The sequence below is a fragment of the Oncorhynchus clarkii genome, chromosome 6 (genome assembly GCF_045791955.1).
Source record: "Oncorhynchus clarkii lewisi isolate Uvic-CL-2024 chromosome 6, UVic_Ocla_1.0, whole genome shotgun sequence".
In the NCBI taxonomy this organism is placed as follows: Eukaryota; Metazoa; Chordata; class Actinopteri; order Salmoniformes; family Salmonidae; genus Oncorhynchus; species Oncorhynchus clarkii.
The window spans coordinates 29,869,179-29,890,236 of NC_092152.1; the positions used below are offsets into that span (position 1 = coordinate 29,869,179).

At 41.5% G+C, this 21,058-nt stretch overlaps 1 protein-coding gene and 1 pseudogene across 3 annotated transcripts in view; both read left to right on the forward strand.

Annotated features, from left to right (window-relative positions):
• The window catches only part of LOC139410934 (MLX-interacting protein-like), a 45,812-nt gene extending 34,823 nt beyond the window's left edge, over positions 1 to 10,989 (forward strand). For 2 of the 3 annotated variants that reach the window (XM_071156614.1, XM_071156613.1), the window contains exon 17: positions 6,458 to 10,989. In XM_071156614.1, coding sequence (XP_071012715.1) covers positions 6,458 to 6,579 — 122 coding nt within the window. In that variant the 3' untranslated portion in view covers positions 6,580 to 10,989. The remainder of the gene's footprint in view (positions 1 to 6,457) is intronic. The other variant, XM_071156612.1, reaches the window with a different exon arrangement.
• On the forward strand, positions 9,710 to 20,616 carry LOC139411803 (UDP-GlcNAc:betaGal beta-1,3-N-acetylglucosaminyltransferase 7-like; annotated as a pseudogene).
• The last annotated feature ends 442 nt before the right edge of the window (positions 20,617 to 21,058 follow it).

Genomic DNA, 21,058 nt, shown 5'->3' on the forward strand with positions numbered 1-21,058 from the left:
CGTTCGGCGTCACAAATAGAAGCAACTTATGTTTTAGCCCCTGGCAACACAGACGCTCGTTGGCATGTGCAAGCATTGTGGGTGCAATGATTGAATAACATGTATGTGTACATTTATTTTGCAGCGCTCGCACAGATGCCGAGCAGTTGCCATACAAGGCGGTGATGCAACCGATCAGGATGCTCTTGATGGTGCAGATGTATAACTTTTTGAAGATCTGGGGACCCATGCCAAATCTTTTCGGTCTCCTGAGGGGGAAAAGGATTTTTCGTGCCCTGTTTTTGGACCATGATAGATCGTTGGTGATGTGGACACCAAGGAACTTGAAACTCTCGACCCGCTCCACTACAGCCCCATTGATGTTAATGGGGACCTGTTTGGCCCTCCTTTTCCTGAAGTCCATGATCAGCTCCTTTGTCTTGCTCACATTGAGGGAGAGGTTGTTGTCCTGACACCACACTGTCAGTTCTCTGACCTCCTCCCTAAACGCTGTCTCATCATTGTCGGTGATCAGGACACTGTTGTGTCGTCAGTGTTGGAGTCGTGTTTGGATGAACAGGGAGTACAGAAGGGGACTAAGTACACACCCCTGAGGGTGTTGAGGATCAGCGAGGCAGACGTGTTGTTGCCTATCCGGTGGCCCGTCAGGAAGTCCAGGATCCAGTTGCAGAGGAAGGTGTTAATTCCCAGGGTTCTTAGCTTAGTGATGAGCTTCGTGGGCACTATAGTGTTGAACGCTGAGCTGTAGTCAATGAACAGCATTCTCACGTAGGTGTTCCTTTTGTCCAGGGACTATGGTGGTCTGCTTGAAACATGTAGGTATTGCAGACTCAGTCAGGGAGAGGTTGAAAATGTCAGTGAAGACACTTGCCAGGTGGTCCGCGCATGCTTTGAGTACACGTCCTAGTAAATCCATCTGGTCCTGCACTCTGTGAATGTTGACCTGTTTAAAAGTCTTGCTCATATCGGCTACCGAGAGCGTTATCACACAGTCATCCAGAACAGCTGGTGCTCTCGTGCATGCTTCAGTGTTTCTTGCCTCGAAGCGAGCATAAAAGGCATTTAGCTCGTCTGGTAGTCTCCGGTCACTGGACAGCTCGCGTCTGCGTTTCCCTTTGTAGTCAGTAATAGTTTTCAAGCCCTGCCACAGGGCATAGCGGGATTATCAATTGGCATCCGGATTAGTGTCCCGCTCCTTGAAAGCGGCAGCTCTAGCCTTTAGCTCGATGCGGATGTTGCCTGTAATCCATGACTTCTGGTTGGGATATCTACAGTTGAAGTCGGAAGTTTACATACACCTTAAAAATTCCTGACATTTAATCCGTGTAAAAATTCCCTGTTTTAGGTCAGTTTAGGATCACCACTTTATTTTAAGAATGTGAAATGTCAGAATAATAGGAGAGAATGATTTATTTCAGCTTTTATTTCTTTCATCACATTCCCAGTGGGTCAGAAGTTTACATACACTCAATTAGTATTTGGTAGCGTTGCCTTTGAATTGTTTAACTTGGGTCCATCATTTCAGGTAGCCTTCCACAAGCTTCCCACAATAAGTTGGGTGAATTTTGGCCCATTCCTCCTGACAGAGCTGGTGTAACTGAGTCAGGTTTGTAGGCCTCCTTGCTCGCACACGCCTTTTCAGTTCTGCCCACAAATTCCTTATAGGAATGAGTTCAGGGCTTTGTGATGGCCACTCCAATACCTTGACTTTGTTGTCCTTAGGCCATTTTTCCACAACTTTGGACGTATGCTTGGGGTCATTGCCCATTTGGAAGACCCATTTGCGACCAAGCTTTAACTTCCTGACTGATGTCTTGATGTTGCATCAATATATCCACCTAATTTTCCATCCTTATGATGCCATCTATTTTGTGAAGTGCACCAGTCCCTCCTGCAGCAAAGCACCCCCACAACATGATGCTGCCACTACTGTGCTTCACGGTTGGGATGGTGTTCTTCGGCTTGCAAGCCTCCCCCTTTTTCCTCCTAACAAAATGATGGTCATTATGGCCAAACAGTTCTATTTTTGTTTCATCAGACCAGAGGACATTTCTCCAAAAAGTACAATCTTTGTCCCTATGTGTAGTTGCAAACTGTAGTCTGACTTTTTTTTATGGCGGTTTTGGAGCAGTTGCTTCTTCCTTGCTGAGCAGCCTTTCAGGTTATGGTGGTCTAGGACTCGTTTTACTGTGGATATAGATACTTTCATGTCGGTTTCCTCCAGCATCTTCACAAGGTCCTTTGCTTTTATTCTGGGATTGATTTACACTTTTCGCACCAAAGTACGTTCATTTCTAGGAGACAGAACGCGTCTCATTCCTGAGCTGTATGATGGCTGCGTGGTCCCATGGTTTTTGTACTTGCGTACAATTGTTTGTACAGATGAACGTGGTACCTTCAGGCGTTTGGAAATTGCTCCCAAGGATGACCCAGACTTGTGGAGGTCTAAAAAAATAATTTTGAGGTCTTGACTGATTTCTTTTGATTTTCCCATGATGTCAAGCAAAGAGGCACTGAGTTTGAAGGTAGACCTTGAAATACATCCACAGGTACACGTCCAATTGACTCAAATGATGTCATAGCCTATCAGAAGCTTCTAAAGCCATGACATCATTTTCTGGAATTTTCCAAGCTGTTTAAAGGCACAGTCAACTTAGTGTATTTAAACTTTTGGCCCACTGGAATTGTGATACGGTGAATTATAAGTGAAATAATCTTGTCTGTAAACAATTGTTGGAAAAATGACTTATGTCATGCACGAAGTAGATGTCCTAACCGACTTGCCAAAACTATAGTTTGTTAACAAGAAATTTGTGGAGTGATTGAAAAACTAGTTTTAATGACTCCAACCTATGTGTACGTGAACTTCCGACTTCAACTATATGTGCAGTCACTGTTGAGACAACGTCGTTGATGCACTTACAATGCATTAAAGTCCCCGGCCACTAGGCGCGCCGCTTCTGGGTGAGCATTTTCTTGTTTGCCTATGGCCTTATAGAGTTGGTTGAGTGCGGTCTTAGTGCCAGCATCGGGTTTCGGCTTCGAATAATTTAGATGAGAACTCTCTTGTTAGATAGTGGGATCTACAGCTTATGATATGGTACTCTACCTCAGGTGAGCAATACCTTGAGACTTCTTTAATGTTAGACATCGCGCACCAGCTTTTTTTAAATTTTATTTTTATTGACAAAAAGACACACACCCCCACCCCTCGTCTTACCAGACGTAGCTTCTCTGTTCTGCCGGTGTGTTGAAAATTCCTCCAGAAATCTATTTTCCGTGTCGTCGTTCATCCACGACTCGGTGAAACATAAGATATTACAGTTCTTAATGTCCCGTTGGTAGGATAATTATAATCGTAGGTCATCCATTTTATTTTCCAGTGATTGCATGTCAGCAAGTAGAATTGATGGCAGTGGGAGTTTACTCGCTCACCTACAGATTCTCAAAATGCAGCCCGATCTGCGTCCTCTTTTCCTCCGTCTTTTCTTCACGCAAATGACGGGGTTCTGGGCCTGTTTCCAGGAGAGCAGTATATCTTTCTTGTCTGACTTGTTAAAGGAAAAAGCTTATTCCAGTTCGTGGTCAGTAATCCCTGTTCTGATGTCCGGAAGTTATTTTCATTCATAAGAGACGGTAGCAGCACCATTATGTACAAAATAAGTTAAATAATAAGTTACAAACAGCGCAAAAAACTAATAAAATAGCACAATTGGTTACTGGCATGTAAAACGTCAGCCATCCTCTTTGGCGCCATCTTCCAGACTATAAGCATTTATATGTGAAATTAGACATTCAACTTGAACCCTGTTTCAACAATCAGCTGAATCAGAATTTTGACAGTTATGTGAACAGCTGTTGTGATTGCATGCAAGGTTAAAAAAAATAATAATAAATGGAAGTCTCATACTTTACGGAAAAGGATAGTCCAAACTATACAGGCTAAAAATGTAGGCCTATAGCATGTTTAAAATGGGTTCAAAAGCAAAAAGCTTCATTTCCTTTTAATTAATTGTATTCAGTGGCTTCACCTGTGTCCTCGGCAGCCAGGGTAGGGCAGCACTTTACAACATTCCAATGTTATAGTCTAGTGAGTCTGTCATGCATATTTCTTTATTGAAAATGGGAACAATGGATGATATGGACAAATACTGATTTCAAAACGAAATGGTTTTCATTCACATTATCAAGACATGAGGTGAGTATCAAAATAGTTTTAAAAAATGCCCTTGTCTTAAAGTTGAACCTCGGATAGATCTTTACTATAATAGCCTATACAGTCAACTCAATGTGGTATTCAATTATTTTGAAATAGCCTACATTTTCCGCATCATAGTGAGACTACATAAAACGACGTAGGCCAAATGGATTTTGTGATGTCTTATATTACGTTGACTTATTTAGACTGTTAAAATGTAGGGGAAAAGGCATACCTTTTATATAAACAGTGGATTTCTTCGGTCCTAATTTCATAATCGGAAAGTCTGCTCATTGATGTCAATACCAAAGCCGATAATTGTGACTTGATTGAATTGGAATGATGTGAATAATGATGATGACGGTATAGCCTAACCCTTTAATCATAGGTTATTGTTACTTTGTGTCTCTAAAATCGTAATGTTTCCATTTCTATAGTCATGTGACAGTCTGTTTTAACTGAAACATCCAAATGTCAGCCGTTTACCAGATCCACTTTTCTACATTAAATGTTTTATTTTCATAACTGATAAAAATTCAGTATGCTATAGCCTATAGATTATTTTCTGCCCATATGAACACATTTATTTTAGGCCATATAAAGAACAGCTATGCATGATTTAACGAAAAGCAGCAAACAGACACATTGTTTCACATTATTTAATAAAAGACTCGTAAACAGAAACAGGTAATACGGCTGTACAGCTGGATTCACATTTTCCACGCCAAATATACCTATAAGGACACTTGACGTATTTCAACAAAGTTTGTTGTGCTCTGTGTATTACTTTCCTCAGAAAGTTTTGCTCAACAAAAAGACTGCCTGAAAAAGTTTGAATACCACTGCATTCATTACAGCATTTCACTATGATTTTGACTTGAATGACTAGTTGTCTGTAGGTGTTATATGGTACAGAGTGTGTGCTGCACGATATACTTCTTTTTTTAGAATGTCTAATAGTCCATTTCACCCCCATTTTTCTTTGTAAGGAAAGATTTACCTCCTGATGTGACATGATCTCACACACAATATTTTCCCTGTCACTTATTTACAAGAAAGAACACATTTTCCTTCAGTCTCTTGTTCAACCTGTGTCTCTTACACACTCAATCTAAGAGGGAGGGATGTTGACGTCAGAGATTATCATCACTGGAGACAGTTCAGTTCACTAGGTTACAGTGCCTAGTGAAAGTCTACACACCCCTTTGCACATTTTGGGGCTTAAAATTACATCTAAAAATAGATTAAATTAGATCTTGCTCAGTAAATTTGGTTAGGAATCATTGATGGACAGCAATATTCAAACCTTGTCTCTGATTTTCAAACAAATTTAAGTTAGAACTGAAACTGGACCATTCAGGAACACTCAACACCTATTGGAAAGCCATCAAATTGTGTCTTTGGCATTACATTTGTGTAATTGTCCCGCTGAAAAATAAAACCATAACCCAGGATAAGGTATTTAAGTATTGTGGTGGCAGCATCATGTTATGAGTATGCTTGTCACCGGCAGGGACTGGAGAGTTTGTCAGGATCAAAATAAATATGAAAGGAGCAAAGCCCAGGTAAAAAGTTAGAGAAACCCTGCCACAGTCTTCTGAATACCTAACCCTGGGATACAGTTGTATTTTCCAGCAGGACAATTACACAAAAGTAATGCCAAAGACGAACCAGAATTGTCTTTCTAAGAGGTGTTAAGTGTTCCTGAATGGTCCAGTCTCAGTCCTAACTTGTGAAAAATTCACTTGTGTGAAAATCAGAGCCAAGGTTTGAATATTTCTAACCATCAATGATTCCCAACCAAATTTACTAAGCTTGAGCAATTTTTACAAAAACAATGGATATTTGTTGCCTTAAGACTTGTTGGTGACTTATTCAAAATTATTCAAAGCTGTAATGGCTGCTAAAGGTGCTTCCACCAAGTGTTAAAGTGAAGATTCGCCCATTTTTAATGGTACATTGTTTTTGTGCATCTCTTAGTGATGTTCTATCGATTCCCTGGGTCATAGACTTTTACTAGCGACTATATATTACTACCGTCTGATTAGCATGCTTTTGGAAGTAGGATTATGAAGAGTCAGATGCACAATCTGAAGCCTTACTGAGAGGCATGCTAGCTCCTCTTTATCTTTGTCTGCTGTTTCATAAATTATTTTATGGAGGGAAAAAATATATTTTTTGTAACTTGTTTTGTGTAACTTGTCACACAAAATGTCAACTGTGATGAATGTATAGCTGATTTGTCTTTCTGTTGTCCAGTGGTACTGAGCACTCTCCGACAGTTCAGCACTAGCACATCCATCCTTACTGACCCCACCCTTCTGCCTGAGGAAGCCACCCAGGCTGTCACCAACACCCACAGTCACTTTGCAGACTCCTAGCCGCACCTCCAGGGGAGGGGAAGAGTGATTCAGATTGAGTGCATGGTCATAGTACCCTCTAGTACAGCACTTCACAGAGGGTCTCTACCACAAAGTACTCTAACCTCTCCAGATTGAAAAAGACCTTGAAACTACAGAATGGAAAAGTACCAGCACTAGTTTGCCGTAAAGGTAATCCAAAGAAGTTACTCTGTCTTCCACCCTATCCATTACCATTTAGAACAGGACATGCAGTTTGTGGTCTTTGTATACGTGACCTCATCCAGCTTACTGACCTCTCATTCCTACACATCGACTGGGCTTTGCGGTCAACAACCCAAGCTCGGTGCATTACTTTGGATGATCAATACACACCACACACAGAACAACATTTGCAGCATATTATGAACCCAGCAATAACATTGCTCTTTGTTAATGTAACTCGCCACACTGTTGCTGGTGGACTCCCAATTAGTTTTAAGGCTTGCAGTGCCTTCAGAAAGTATTCACACCCCTTGACCTTTTCCACATTTTGTTGTGTTACAGCCTGAATTTAAAATAGATTAAATGTAGTTTTTTTTTGTCACTGGCCTACGCACAGTACCCCATAATGTCAAAGTGGAATATATATATATATATATATATATATTGTTTTAAATAACATTACAAATTAATTCAAAATGAAAAGCTAAAATGTCTACAGTCAATAAGTATTCAATCATTTTGTTATGGCAAGTCTAAATATATTCAGAAGTAAATATTTGCACATAAGTTGTATTGACTCACTCTGTGTGCAATAATAGTGTTTAACAGGACTAACTCATCTCTGTACCCCACACATACAATTATCTGTATGGTCCCTCAATCAAACAGTGAGTTTCAAACACAGATTCAACCAGAAAGATCAGGGAGGTTTTCCAATGGCTTGCAAAGAAGGGCACCTATTGGTATATTTGTAAAAAAAAAAAATAGGCGTTCTTCCTAATTCAGTAGCCAGAGAGGAACGAAACCAACCTCTCATGGTTACAGAGTTTAATGGCTGGGATAGGAGAGAACTGAGGATGGATCAACAACATTGTAGTTACTCCACAATACTAACGTAATTAGAGCGAAAAGAAGGAAGCCTGTACAGAATTGTATTTTCTTCTCCAAAACAGGCATTCTGTTTGCAACACGGCACTAAAGTAATACTGTAAAAAATTATGCAAAGCAATTCACTTTTTGTCCTGAATACAATGTGTTATGTTTGGGGGAAATCCAATTCAACACATTACAGAGTATCACTCTCTCTATATTTGCAAGCATAGTGGCTGCATCATGTTATGGGTATTGTTAGGTTCTGAACAAAGAGTAAAAACTCAAACGGACAACTAGGAAAAGCTCAAACCAAGTTATTCCCCCACTGGGTGAAACAGCTGCAAAGGCAAAAGACGTGTTTACACAAGCACATATATTTATACCCTTCTACTAGGCTGAGTCAACTCCTTGCACATCTAAACAGCCAATACATCTCTTTTGCAAGTCCGGACTTAATTGGTTCCTCTCACTGGTGTGGTCATGGCCCCGCCTCCTGCTAGAACCTTCATGGGCATGGAAGTATAATGTTTGTAACATGACTGTTCCTTGTCACTTCATCTGACCCGACCTCGGGACAAATTCCTCACTCCTCCCTACTCCACGGCTGCCCTACCTTATCAGTGACTGAAACCAGACTGTTGCAGTTTGCTTCTCTCTTTAGGAGCCATGAGATTTAACAATACCATGTTTTGAGAATGTAAACTTTCTGCACTCCCCCTTCCTCACTCAGTAACTTTCCATACACCTAGTTCTTACACTCTCTATAGACCCAAACGTATGCATTCCTTATACATGTAAAGTAATCAATATGTTCTAGTATGGTAACATGAATAAGTATATTTCAAACTAGAATCCAACATTATGCTTGTAATCGTTAAGGACTGGGGAGTTTTTCAGGTTAAAAAAGAAACGGAATGTAGCTAAGCACAGGCAAAATCCTAGAGGAAAACATGGTTCAGTCTGCTTTCCACCAGACACCGGGAGATGAATTTACCTTTCAGCAGGACAATAACCTAAAACACAAGACCAAATCTACACTGGAGTTGCTTACCAAGAAGACGGTGAATGTTTCTGAGAGGCAGAGTTACAGTTTTGACTTAAATCTACTTGAAATCTATGGAAAGACCTGAAAATGGTTGTTTAGCAATGATCCACAACCAAATTGACAGAGCTTGAAGAATTTTGAATCAAATGTTGCACAAACCAGGTGTGGAAAGCTCAGAGATTTACCCTGAAAGACGCGCAACTATAATTGCTGCCAAAGGTCCTTCTACAAAGTTTTGACTCGGGTGTGAATACTTACAGAAATATCTCATTTACATATTTTATTTTCAATAAATTTGCAAACATTTCTAAAAACATGTTTTCACTTTGTCACTATGAGGTATTGTGTGTAGATGGGTGAGAGAAAAAAATAGATTGAATCCATTTTGAATTCAGGCTTTAACACACCAAAGAAAAATGGAGTAAGTATGAATACTTTCTGAAGGCACTGGACTTTGGCAGGTAAATAACATGGTGTTGAACCTGAGGTGTTTTACCGTGCTTGCTCGTTTTATTTGGTATTTTTGTTTTTATTGAGCTCTTATTGTTATTTTAAGGTATGAAACAAAGAAAACGGCATATGATTTGTCATAAAAGGGAAATATCTCTTGAATGAGTTGTAGCGTCCTGAGATTCTGTTGGTTCTGTTGTTGTTTTCTCTGTTGTATGACGGTGAGTGTGGATACATTGAGTGTTATCAAAAAGGCTATAAAAAGGCTTAGCACTGATTGGCAGTATGCTTTGAGTACTCTGAAAGCCTTCAGTAACTACTTACTACTGTTTCTTCATCATAATTCGACTCATGTGCCTTTGCATCTGGTGGGGTCTCAAACTCATGCACAGTTGTCTTCCGTGAAGTGAAGTGACCTAGTTTTTTGTTGCCAGACGTTCTGGGTATTCTACCCTTTTCTTGGGGGGTTGGACTGTTCAAATAATACCAGAAGTCTTTAATATCCTCAGTGATGTTAAGCCAAAGTCTATCCATGGAAAAAGGTTCACTTTTCACTCAAGGAAAATTCAGTCTTTACTAATGGACCCTGGGTGGTTCCTGGACAAGGCCATGGACAGGTGTGAAGCACTTTGAGCACATTTAACCTTACACGCTGCAGCCTACCATTTCATTGTCTTTTAAACAAACATTGTGCTATAGGAGCATTCAAACATTATGTGGTGAATGTTGCTTTTTTCTTATTGTTCTCTCAGGGATGCGCTGGTGAGCTTTTTATGCTGCTCCCTATAACCAAACAAACACAATCAGGATATTTTATGATGAAGAAAGCCTCAGCCATACTGTAAGCATACAGGTTACATACATAGCATATGTATGATGTTATTTTTTTGTTTCTTATAATCAAGCCATCCTTATGTCTACGGTATGCTTATGACAGCGTTATGCTAGCCTGTCAAAGGTACGTAGCTCTTCTCATAGTTCAGATCGTATTTGTCTAAGATACAGTTAAACATTATAGGTTATATTGCAAAAGTAGAAACTTTAATTTCACATCTCTCCTTTATTAGTCTCAGAAACCCTGACCTACATTGGTACATTGTGGGAGGCATTTAGAGAAACTACTCCTTTATTAGCAATGCACCTCAGAACAGCAAATACATGAATGTACTTTATTATTGTAACTCCTGACTGTTGCAGAGTGATATTTAGTATTTGTTTTTTGTTGTATTTATTATTTTGATGCACAATGGAATTTGCTTGGAATTATATCACATTTAGCACTATTGGTTTTGTATTTCCTGAATGTATGTTATTTTTTTTAGAGGCTATATGGGCTTTATGAGAGTCCTTAATACATCTCAATAACTGTGATCACCTAAATGTTTGCACTCTTTGCTACTCTACGAGTGGAGTACTCTTTATCCTATGACTGGGGACTGTATTATTGTTACTGATTCTGAGCCCCATGTACAGTATTGGCCACATGAGACAGCATTTCTGTGGGCTAATCACAACTAACATTAATCTAGTGTCATTCAGATCAAAGGTTTTATTTCTGTTCCATTCAAAGGGAATTGGAACTATGCAAAGACTCCAAAAGAACAAGAGCAGATGGATGTCATTAAAAATGTGTTTGCCAAGCAGTTACTATGTGGTGGGGAAAGTTTCCAATATTATTTTGTCGAGAATCATGACCTGGTTTAAGTTATAAAACAAGGATTAAGTATTTTGTTTAAGGGGATGTTTCATTTATGAGATTACTTTTTGGAAGTATTTCTATGTTTGTTCCCCCTGAGATACAGTAAGTGTTGTAAATATTCTCTTTCTTGGTCTACAAAGTAAAGACATTTTTTCCCCCAGCATGATTTCTGTGTTTTTGTACTGTGTTTAGGTCACATCAATATCCTCCTTTCTTGCATTCCCGAGTGCATATGTTACAAGTCTAGGAAGTATGACAACAGTACAGTTTTCTGCTCTTTGACAGTTTATCTCATGTTCAAGACATTGACATTTTTTTCTGAATAGTACTTTTATTCCATGTTAACGGATTTGTATCAGGTATAACACCACATTTACATTTAACCATTTATTTTGAAAAGGTTTCCAATGATGGCTAATATTCTTCTATGACTATCAACTGATAACAATGATACTTTAATCCAAGAATTGTCTGTAACTAACTGTACAGTGAAAATCTCACTTAAAAGTTCATATTCTGTTAACTCATACCCAAATAATGTCGACTAATCCTATACTTGTATGTGGCCAAAGCATATATTGGAGAACAAACACTTCAAAAACCCCACCTCAAACGTGTATCTCAAACAGACGGTTTCAAAAATGTGCTATTTTAGGATGAGCTGGCCAATCAGTCTACTCTAAATATGTTTTATGCCCGGTATACGCCCACACCATTCTGTTGTTGGGGTATGCCTAGCCCTCAATCATGCCTCTCAGTTCCATAACATTACACACCATGCTGTTGTTGGGGTATGCCTAGCCCTCAATCATGCCTCTCAGTTCCATAACATTACACACCATTCTGTTGTTGGGGTATGCCTAGCCCTCAATCATGCCTCTCAGTTCCATAACATTACACACCATTCTGTTGTTGGGGTATGCCTAGCCCTCAATCATGCCTCTCAGTTCCATAACATTACACACCATTCTGTTGTTGGGGTATGCCTAGCCCTCAATCATGCCTCTCAGTTCCATAACATTACACACCATTCTGTTGTTGGGGTATGCCTAGCCCTCAATCATGCCTCTCAGTTCCATAACATTACACACCATTCTGTTGTTGGGGTATGCCTAGCCCTCAATCATGCCTCTCAGTTCCATAACATTACACACCATTCTGTTGTTGGGGTATGCCTAGCCCTCAATCATGCCTCTCAGTTCCATAACATTACACACCATTCTGTTGTTGGGGTATGCCTAGCCCTCAATCATGCCTCTCAGTTCCATAACATTACACACCATTCTGTTGTTGGGGTATGCCTAGCCCTCAATCATGCCTCTCAGTTCCATAACATTACACACCATTCTGTTGTTGGGGTATGCCTAGCCCTCAATCATGCCTCTCAGTTCCATAACATTACACACCATTCTGTTGTTGGGGTATGCCTAGCCCTCAATCATGCCTCTCAGTTCCATAACATTACACACCATTCCAACACAGGAAAGATGCTTTTTAACATAATTACTTGGGGGGGGGGGGGGGTTTCCTAGAAATCTGGAAACAGCTGATCATGCTAGGTCATATATATATATTTTGCCCTTATTTTAACATGTAAGTTGACTGAGAACACATTCTCATTTACAGTAACAACCTGAGGAAAGAATAATTACATGAGATAGGAGGGAAGATTGAGCCAAATCCCAAGAGAACTACATCACGTTTTGCAAAAATCTAAATAGCCTAATCTTCATGACTGATGTTCAAACTTAGATGTCAAATAGTATCAATGTTCTAGTCTAATGCTTCTAAAAATCTTAGGCATAACCGCGTTCATGGAGCTCTTAACTAGCCTTACACCTCACAGATTAGGGTGGTTTTTATGTTGGTGTAACCTCAAATTTATCATCACCACCCAATCCAACGCGACTGGAAGCTATAGCGAGCCTTGATTGGTCATCGCACCGCAATACAGCCTCAGCTCCCCCACTAAGGTCCAAAGTGATAACAAAAAATCTGAGTGTGGAAAAAATGGTTAGGGTTAGCAGTAGTAATCGGTGAATATATGTTTAATAATGAAAAGACTGAGTAATGTTAAAGAGAAGCTTCGAAATGTTTCAACTTCATATTCATCTCCAGCACCATCCCAACATCAACATATGTGAAAATGGCACATTTCTATGTTTTGTAGTAAAAAAGATAGAGGAAATAAGTGTTTCCAATGACATCATTAAACAATTAGTAGGCAAGTAATTAGTAGGCAATTCCTACTCACAATCGGTCAAAATCAAACGATGCACACTGATTGTCTCACCAGCCTTCACTTTGGCTCTCCCTCCTGTCCAGCTCAGGCGTTCGGCATCGCCGGCCTTCTAGCTGCTGCCGAACCTACTGCTGGCAAATGCAATTCACTCATCAGCCCCGGACTTGTTTCATCATCATTACACACACCTGGTTCCAATCCCCACTCTCTCACTGTATACAGTTGAAGTCGGAAGTTTACATACACCTTAGCCAAGTACATTTAAACTCAGATTTTCACAATTCCTGACATTTAATCCTAGAAAATATTCCCTGTTTTAGGTCAGTTAGGATCACCACTTTATTTTAAGAATGTGAAATGTCAGAATAATAGTAGAGAGAATGATTTCTTTCAGCTTTTATTTCATTCATCACATTTCCAGTGGGTCAGAAGTTTACATACACTCAATAAAAATTTGGTAGCGTTGCCTTTAAATTGTTTAATTTGGGTCAAACGTTTTAGGTAGCCTTCCACAAGCTTCCCACAATAAGTTGGGTGGATTTTGGCCCATTCCTCCTGACAGAGCTGGTGTAACTGAGTCAGGTTTGTAGGCCTCCTTGCTCGCACACGCTTTTTCAGTTCTGCCCACACATTTTCTATAGGATTGAGGTCAGGGCTTTGTGATGGACACACCAATACCTTGACTTTGTTGTCTTTAGGCCATTTTTCCACAACTTTGGAAATATGCTTGGGGTCATTGTCCATTTGGAAGACCCATTTGCGACCAAGTTTTAACTTCCTGGCTGATGTCTTGAGATGTTGCTTCAATATAGCCACATAATTTTCCTTCCTCACAATGCCATCTATTTTGTGAAGCGCACCAGTCCCTCCTGCAGCAAAGCACCGCCACAACATGAGGCTGCTGCCACCCCCGTGCTTCACAGTTGGGATGGTGGTCTTCGGCTTGCAAGCCTCCCCCTTTTTCCTCCAAACATAACGATGGTCATTATGGCCAAACAGTTCTATTTTTGTTTCATCACACCAGAGGACATTTTTCCAAAAAGTACCACCTTTGTCCCCATGTGCAGTTGCAAACTGTAGTCTTTTTTACAGTGGTTTTGGAGCAGTGGCTTCTTCCTTGCTGAGCGGCCTTTCAGGTTATGTCGATATAGGACTCGTTTTACTGTGGATATAGATACTTTTGTACCTGTTTCCTCCAGCATCTTCTCAAGGTCCTTTACTGTTGTTCTGGGATTGATTTGCACTTTTCGCACCAAAGTACATTCATCTCTAGGAGACAGAACGCGTCTCCTTCCTGAGCGGTATGATGTCTGCGTGGTCCCATGGTGTTTATACTTGCGTACTATTGTTTGTACAGATGAACATGGTACCTTCAGGCATTTGTAAATTGCTCCCAAGGATGAACCAGACTTGTGGAGGTCTTTTTTTTCTGAGGGCTACCTAAGTATGATTCTCAATCAGAGACAACTAACGACACCTGCCTCTGATTGAGAACCATACCAGGCCAAACTCAAAACACAACATAGAAAAACGAACATAGACAACCCACCCAACTCACGACCTGACCATACTAAAACAAAGACATAACAAAATAACTAAGGTCAGAACATGACACTTGTAGAGTTGGTTGAGTGCGGTTTTAGTGCCAGCATCGGTCTGTGCTGGTAAATAGACGGCTACGAATAATATAGATGAGAACTCTCTTGGTAGATAGTGTGGTCTTCAGCTTATCATAAGGTACTCTACCTCAGGCGAGCAATACCTAGAGAGTTCTTTAATATTAGACATTGCGCACCAGTTGTTTCCAGACGTAGCATCACTGTTCTGCTGGTGCACATGTCGTCGTTCAGCCACGACTCGGTGAAACATAAGATATTACAGTTCTTAATGTCCCGTTGGTAGGATAATCGTAATCGTAGGTCATCAATTTTATTTTCCAATGATTGCATGTTAGCAAGTAGATCGGAAGGCAATAAAAGTTTACTCGCTCCCCTACGGATTCTTAGAATGCAGCCCAATCTGCGTCCTCTTTTCCTCTGTCTTTTCTTCACGCAAATGACGGGGATCTGGGCCTGTTCCCAGGAGAGCAGTATATCCTTCTCATCGGACTCTTTAAAGGAAAAAGCTTCTTCCAGTTCGTGGTGAGTATGTAAAACATCAGCCATCCTCTTCGGCGCCATCTTGGAGGTGGATGCCTCTGAGGTTGGAGTACGGACTATTCTCTCCCAACGCACTGGATTGCCGCCTAAACTCCATCCATGCGCCTTCTACTCACGGAAGCTGTCTCCAGCAGAGCGGAATTACGACGTGGGGGATCATGAGTTGTTGGCTATCAAGAAGGTGCTGAAAGCATGGCGGCACTGGCTGGAGGGTGCTAAACACCCATTCCTTGTCTGGACGGACAACAGGAACTTACATTCGAGCAGCCAAGAGGCTGAACCCGCGTCAGGCCAGGTGGGCCCTATTCTTTGCCAAGTTTGACTTTACCCTCTCCGACTGGCCGGGATCAAAGAACGTTAAGGCCGATGCGTTGTCCCGGGTGCATGACACAGAGGATCAGAGGGATAAAGTGATACCCATTATTCCCTTGTCTCGCAGCATTGTGGCTCGTGTCGTGTGAAATGTGGACGCGGACATCCGTCGAGCCCTGCGACAGAAGCCCTCACCTGCCCACTGTCCCGAGGGGTATATCTACGTGCCCTCTGATGTGCGGGATCGTCTCCTCACCTGGGCACACACAACACCAGTGTCGGGGCATCCGGGTATAGCCCGTACTATCGACTGTCTCTCCGCCAAGTACTGGTGGCCCAACTTGGCCCGGGACATCCTGGTTTACGTCTCTTCCTGCTCCACCTTTGCACAGAGAAAGACACCTAGACACCTCCCCTATGACTAACTCCACCCGCTATTTCCTGAGTACTTTATATTTTCCACGTTGGGTTTGCCCTTTGCCTTTTTGTTTATGAAGATATATTTTGTGCAGAACAGCGTTTGGGTTTCGTCCCGCTTTGATCTGTGGTGCTTAAATCAACTCAGTAGTTCTACACCTGTGACTGCCTTCTGCCTACTCTTCTCTACACCAGTGACACCGATGATGCCATTGGAAACACTTATCTTTATCTTTGATTGCACCAGCCAATAATACATCACAATAAATAGTCAATAAAATGCCAAGACACACCGACACTAAAGCAGGACATCAACATGAATGTAAACTAGGTGTTCATGTAATGCCTCATTGCATCTGGGTAAGAAACGACGAAACATCCTGGGTAAAATAAATCGTACTGCGATGCTCCAGCAGATGCTGTGGAAGGGGTGGCTTGTGTTTGCCTCTATGTTACCACGACCTCACCATACTCTTGACAGTAACAATGCCGTCATGCCATAACGACTATGTGCAGAAGATACAGAACATAACAGCCAATGCAGGAATTAGCATTAGCTTTGCATCGGCAAGGTGATGAATGCAGAGCCTTAACATGCACATGCTCCCATAAAACCATATCGACAGCCATGCCATAGTGCAAAACTGTGCGCAGATAATGAAGCAAAGATGTCAGCTAACACCTGAATGTGTGAGCATTCACCATAGCACAACAATTGCAGCATGAAACACATGAAGAATTAGTATGTAAGACCTGAAGGTAAAATGCAAGCAGAATAATTAATAAGAGCTAAAACATGACTAGGATGAAGTGATCACTACAATAGCATACAATACAATAGCATATTATAGAATAGATAGGTGCAAGATAGGTAGTCCCTCCCTGTCAGTCTATGTCAAGTGCATGGTGCATGATAGAAGCATAGCTATAAATCAGCTTAACCTACTGCTGATAATGATGAAGTAAATATAACTACATTACTGAAATGACACCATAAAATGTATGTAAATAGGTGACTCATTGCAACAGCACTAATGAGCTTGCAAAAACTTTGGTTTCTCAGAGCAGAAAGCACTAATCCAGACCAATCTGCACTTAAAGTGAATGCATTTGACCATAAATCAGACCATAAGTTTCTCCAGAGATGTTTGATCAGGTTCAAGTCTGGGCTCTGGCTAAGCAACTCAAAGACATTCAGAGACTTGTCCCGGGGCCCCCCCTGCATTGTCTTGGTTGTGTGCTTAGGGTTCCCCCTGTTGGTAGGGGAACCTTCGCCCCAGTCCTGAGGTCCTGAGCGCTCTGGAGCAGGTTTTCATCAAGGATCTCTCTGTACTTTGCTTTGTTCATATTTCCCTTGATTCTGACTAGTCCCTTCCTCTAAAAATAAATCCCCATAGCCTGATGCTGCCACCACCATGCTTCACCCTAGGGATGGTGCCAGGTTTCCTCCAGACGTGACGCTTGGCATTCAGGACAAATAGTTAAATCTTGGTTTCATCAGATCAGAGAATCTTGTTTCTCATGGTCTAAGAGTCTTTAGGTGCCTTTTGGCAAACTCCAAACGGGCTGTCATGTGCCTTTTACTGAAGAGTGGCTTCCGTCTGGCCACTCTATCATAAATGCCTGATTGGTGGAGTGCTGCAGAGATGGTTGTCCTTCTGGAAGTTTCTCCCATCTCCACAGAGGAACTCTAGAGCTCTGTCAGAGTGACCATCGGGTTCTTGGTCACCTCCCTGACCAAGGCCCTTCTCCCCTGATTGCTCAGTTTAGCCAGGCGGCCAGCTCTAGGAAGAGTCTTAGTGGTTCCAAACTTCTTCCATTTAAGAATGATGGAGGCCACTGTGTTCTTGGAGAACTTCAATGTTGCAGACTTTTTTGTACCTATCGCCAGATCTGTGCCTCGACACAATCCTGTCTCGGAGCTCTACAAACAATTCCTTCGACCTCATTGCTTGATTTTTTTTGTCAACTGTGGGACCTTATACAGACAGGTGTGTACCTTTCTGAATCATGTCCAATCATGTCCTATCAATTGAATTTACCACAGGTGGACTCAAATCAAGTTGTAGAAACGATTGTCTCACAGTAAAGGGTCTGAATACTTAAGGAAATAAGATGTCCGTTTTATTTTTAATAAATTTGCAACCTGTTTTCACTTTGTCGTTATGGGGTATTGTGTGTAGATTGATAAGGAAAAAAATATATTTGATCAATTTTGGAATAAGTCTGTAATGTAACAAAATGTGGAAGAAGTTCAGGGGTCTGAATATTTCCCGAATCCACTGTATATCAATATTTGCTCATAAAGGTGTTTCCACCTCCATTTTTTGCATAATTCATTTTACAGACACAAAAAGATCAGACCATGTCGAAAAAACAAATGATCAGTTGGCATTTATAACATTTTACAAAAACGTCCTGTTTCCATCACAGCTGTCATGTTTTTTTTTATATGCAATGACTTTACTCACGTAAAAAATGTAGATTGAAATATAGTTTATGTCATGGAAAGAGCAAGTGTATGAGTGACTATTTACCAGTGGTGCCCTACATTTTTGTTTGTTTTGGGGATGTCTGTAGAGACGTGGGACGGTTTTAAAATTGTATTTTTTTCCGGCATCTCGCAAACACATTGTAAGCAGTGTTTGACTCTCTAGTTGCCTACTTGAGCCGACTGCTAGCTGGGGTAGTTCATTTCACTTCTCAGGCCCTCTGTCTGTGCCGCGACAGGGCTGGGTTAGCCGTTTGAGAGAGTGGCGATAGTATGTTAAAAAAGTCAAATCCTGGGACGCAGGCAAACCACTGTTCTTGATTCCACTCTTTCACAAAGAGGCAGGTGCAATATTTAGACCAGGGCTGTTCCTGGAGAGCTGCTGTCCTGTTGGTTTTCACTCCAACCCTAATCAAGCCTACCTGATTCTAATAATTAGCTGGTTGATTAGCTGAATCAGGTTAGTTACATCTGGGGTTGGAGTGAAAACCTACAGGAAGGAAGCTCTCCAGGAACAGGGTTGGAGAGCCCAATTTATGTTGACCCGTAATTGATTTTCTTTGAGTACAAAATATATATATTTTTTAAATCGGATGAGAAACAATTACTGAGGTCCGAACCTCAGTGTCCTTGTATGTAGTTACGGCCATGTTAGACACCTAGTTGTTAAGCATAGGGAAGGGGTTTACAAACATCTCCTCGAGACCCCAAGCCGTTACATGCATTTGAACTATTCCACAGCTAGCACACCTGATTCAACTTGTCAAGTAATCATCAAGCCCTTGAGTATGTGAATCAGATGAGCTAGTTCTGGGCTACAACAAAACTGAAATGTCTGAGGATTCCTGAGGAGATTTGAAAGCCACTGGCCTAGGGCCTACATTTTCCCAAAAATGTGTATTATTCTGTAATGGAGAAAGCCCCAGAGGTAGCCTGGGGACCACCAGTCTGTTTGGTATAACAAGGAGTGACATGTATGGCACAAACATGTTTGGTATGGCAAGGCGTTAACATGATAGCGTGAATAGATCTGGGACCAGGCAAACAGAGGAACAATTGTGTGACCTGCGTACTTTTGGTAGTGAGACAAAATAAATTGTGCCGCTTGTAGCCTATTGTAGGCTTACTTCATATACTAGTGACAATTATGTCTCATTGTTGCTAAAAAGTGGTGTGCTAATTATTTTTCAGAACAACGAGGATCCTCTTCAGAAACCAAAGCTGCAGTAGATGGTCCATTGTCATTGTGACTGTTGATGGGCTTCCTCTTTATGATGATGGACCTCAATGTCCCACCACCAGATAGAGTGCTCAAACTGTGACGCATGAATCACAGACTGGCACTGGAACACCTCTGCCACACCACCACAGTCCACTGTGGATGTTTTCAAGTGCTCCCTGAATGACAGCATGCAGAACATTCCGTCCTCTATCCCACCTCCACACCGTAACTTCCTCATGTATAAACACTGCAAGACATTCCCCCGCCTGCTGTCTCCGACACCCTGTGAGGATAATCGCTTTCTCCTGCTGCCCAATAAATCCACAGCCATCCAGGTGGACAGCAGGATTCCACTATGGAGCACTTGTGGGAAGAGGGTGTACTTTCAGGGTAAAAGGGGGAAACTGTTGTTCTTAGTAGGCAAGTCATCAGACAGAATACAGGGATTCCCGCTGCAGCAGCTACTGACGTATGAGAACAGGCAGTTTGGGGACATCCTGCAGTGGGATTTTGAGGAGTTTTTTTCAACCTGACCTGAGGTTTATTTCCTGAACTGGTTCAGCCTAGAGTGCCTGCGGGCCCATGTGTTCTAAGGGGACAATGACGTTTTTGTTCACACCAGCAATCTGCTGGAACATTAAGGACCACAAGTCCTCTGATCAATTGTTCGCTGGTGATATTATTCCAAGAGCCTATCCAATCCGGCACAACCAATGGATTTCTATTTCTTTTACCTTTATTTAACGAGGCAACAAATTCTTATTTTCAATGATGGCCTAGGAACAGTGGGTTAACTGCCTGTTCAGGGGCAGAACGACAGATTTGTCAGCTCGGGGATTGCAACCTTCCGGTTACTAGTCCAACGCTCTTAACCACTAGGCTACCCTGCCGTCCCGGATGTACTTCATACCAGTGGAGATGTACCCTAACAAGCCAGATCCTCCATACGCTGGCGGTGGGGGCTACCTGATGTCACGTCAGACAGTGATGAGCCTGGGAGTGGCAGCGTCCTGCAATGATTTCTTCCTCATTGATGATGTCTTTGTGGGCATGTGCGTCAGCCTGACGCACGCATCAGATCAGCACAGAGGGTTAAAGAGCCATTTAAGAGTACAGAGGTATTGATGGTACATTTTAAAAACAGGTCAAATGATTGAGGTAATGATGTGAAACAAAACAGGTCTATTGTGTTCTAAGGGGGGGGATGTCAAGAGCTGTGGTGTAAAATTATTACACACTGCAGAGGCAAAAAAAACATATTACTTAATAAATTGTTTTTAAAGGGAACAGTGATTAAAACTTCACCATAGCTGTAATCTGTGTAATGTATATTTAAACGTGATGTCATAACACTAGCTGAAACCATGAAGTGCTTACAGTAGAAGT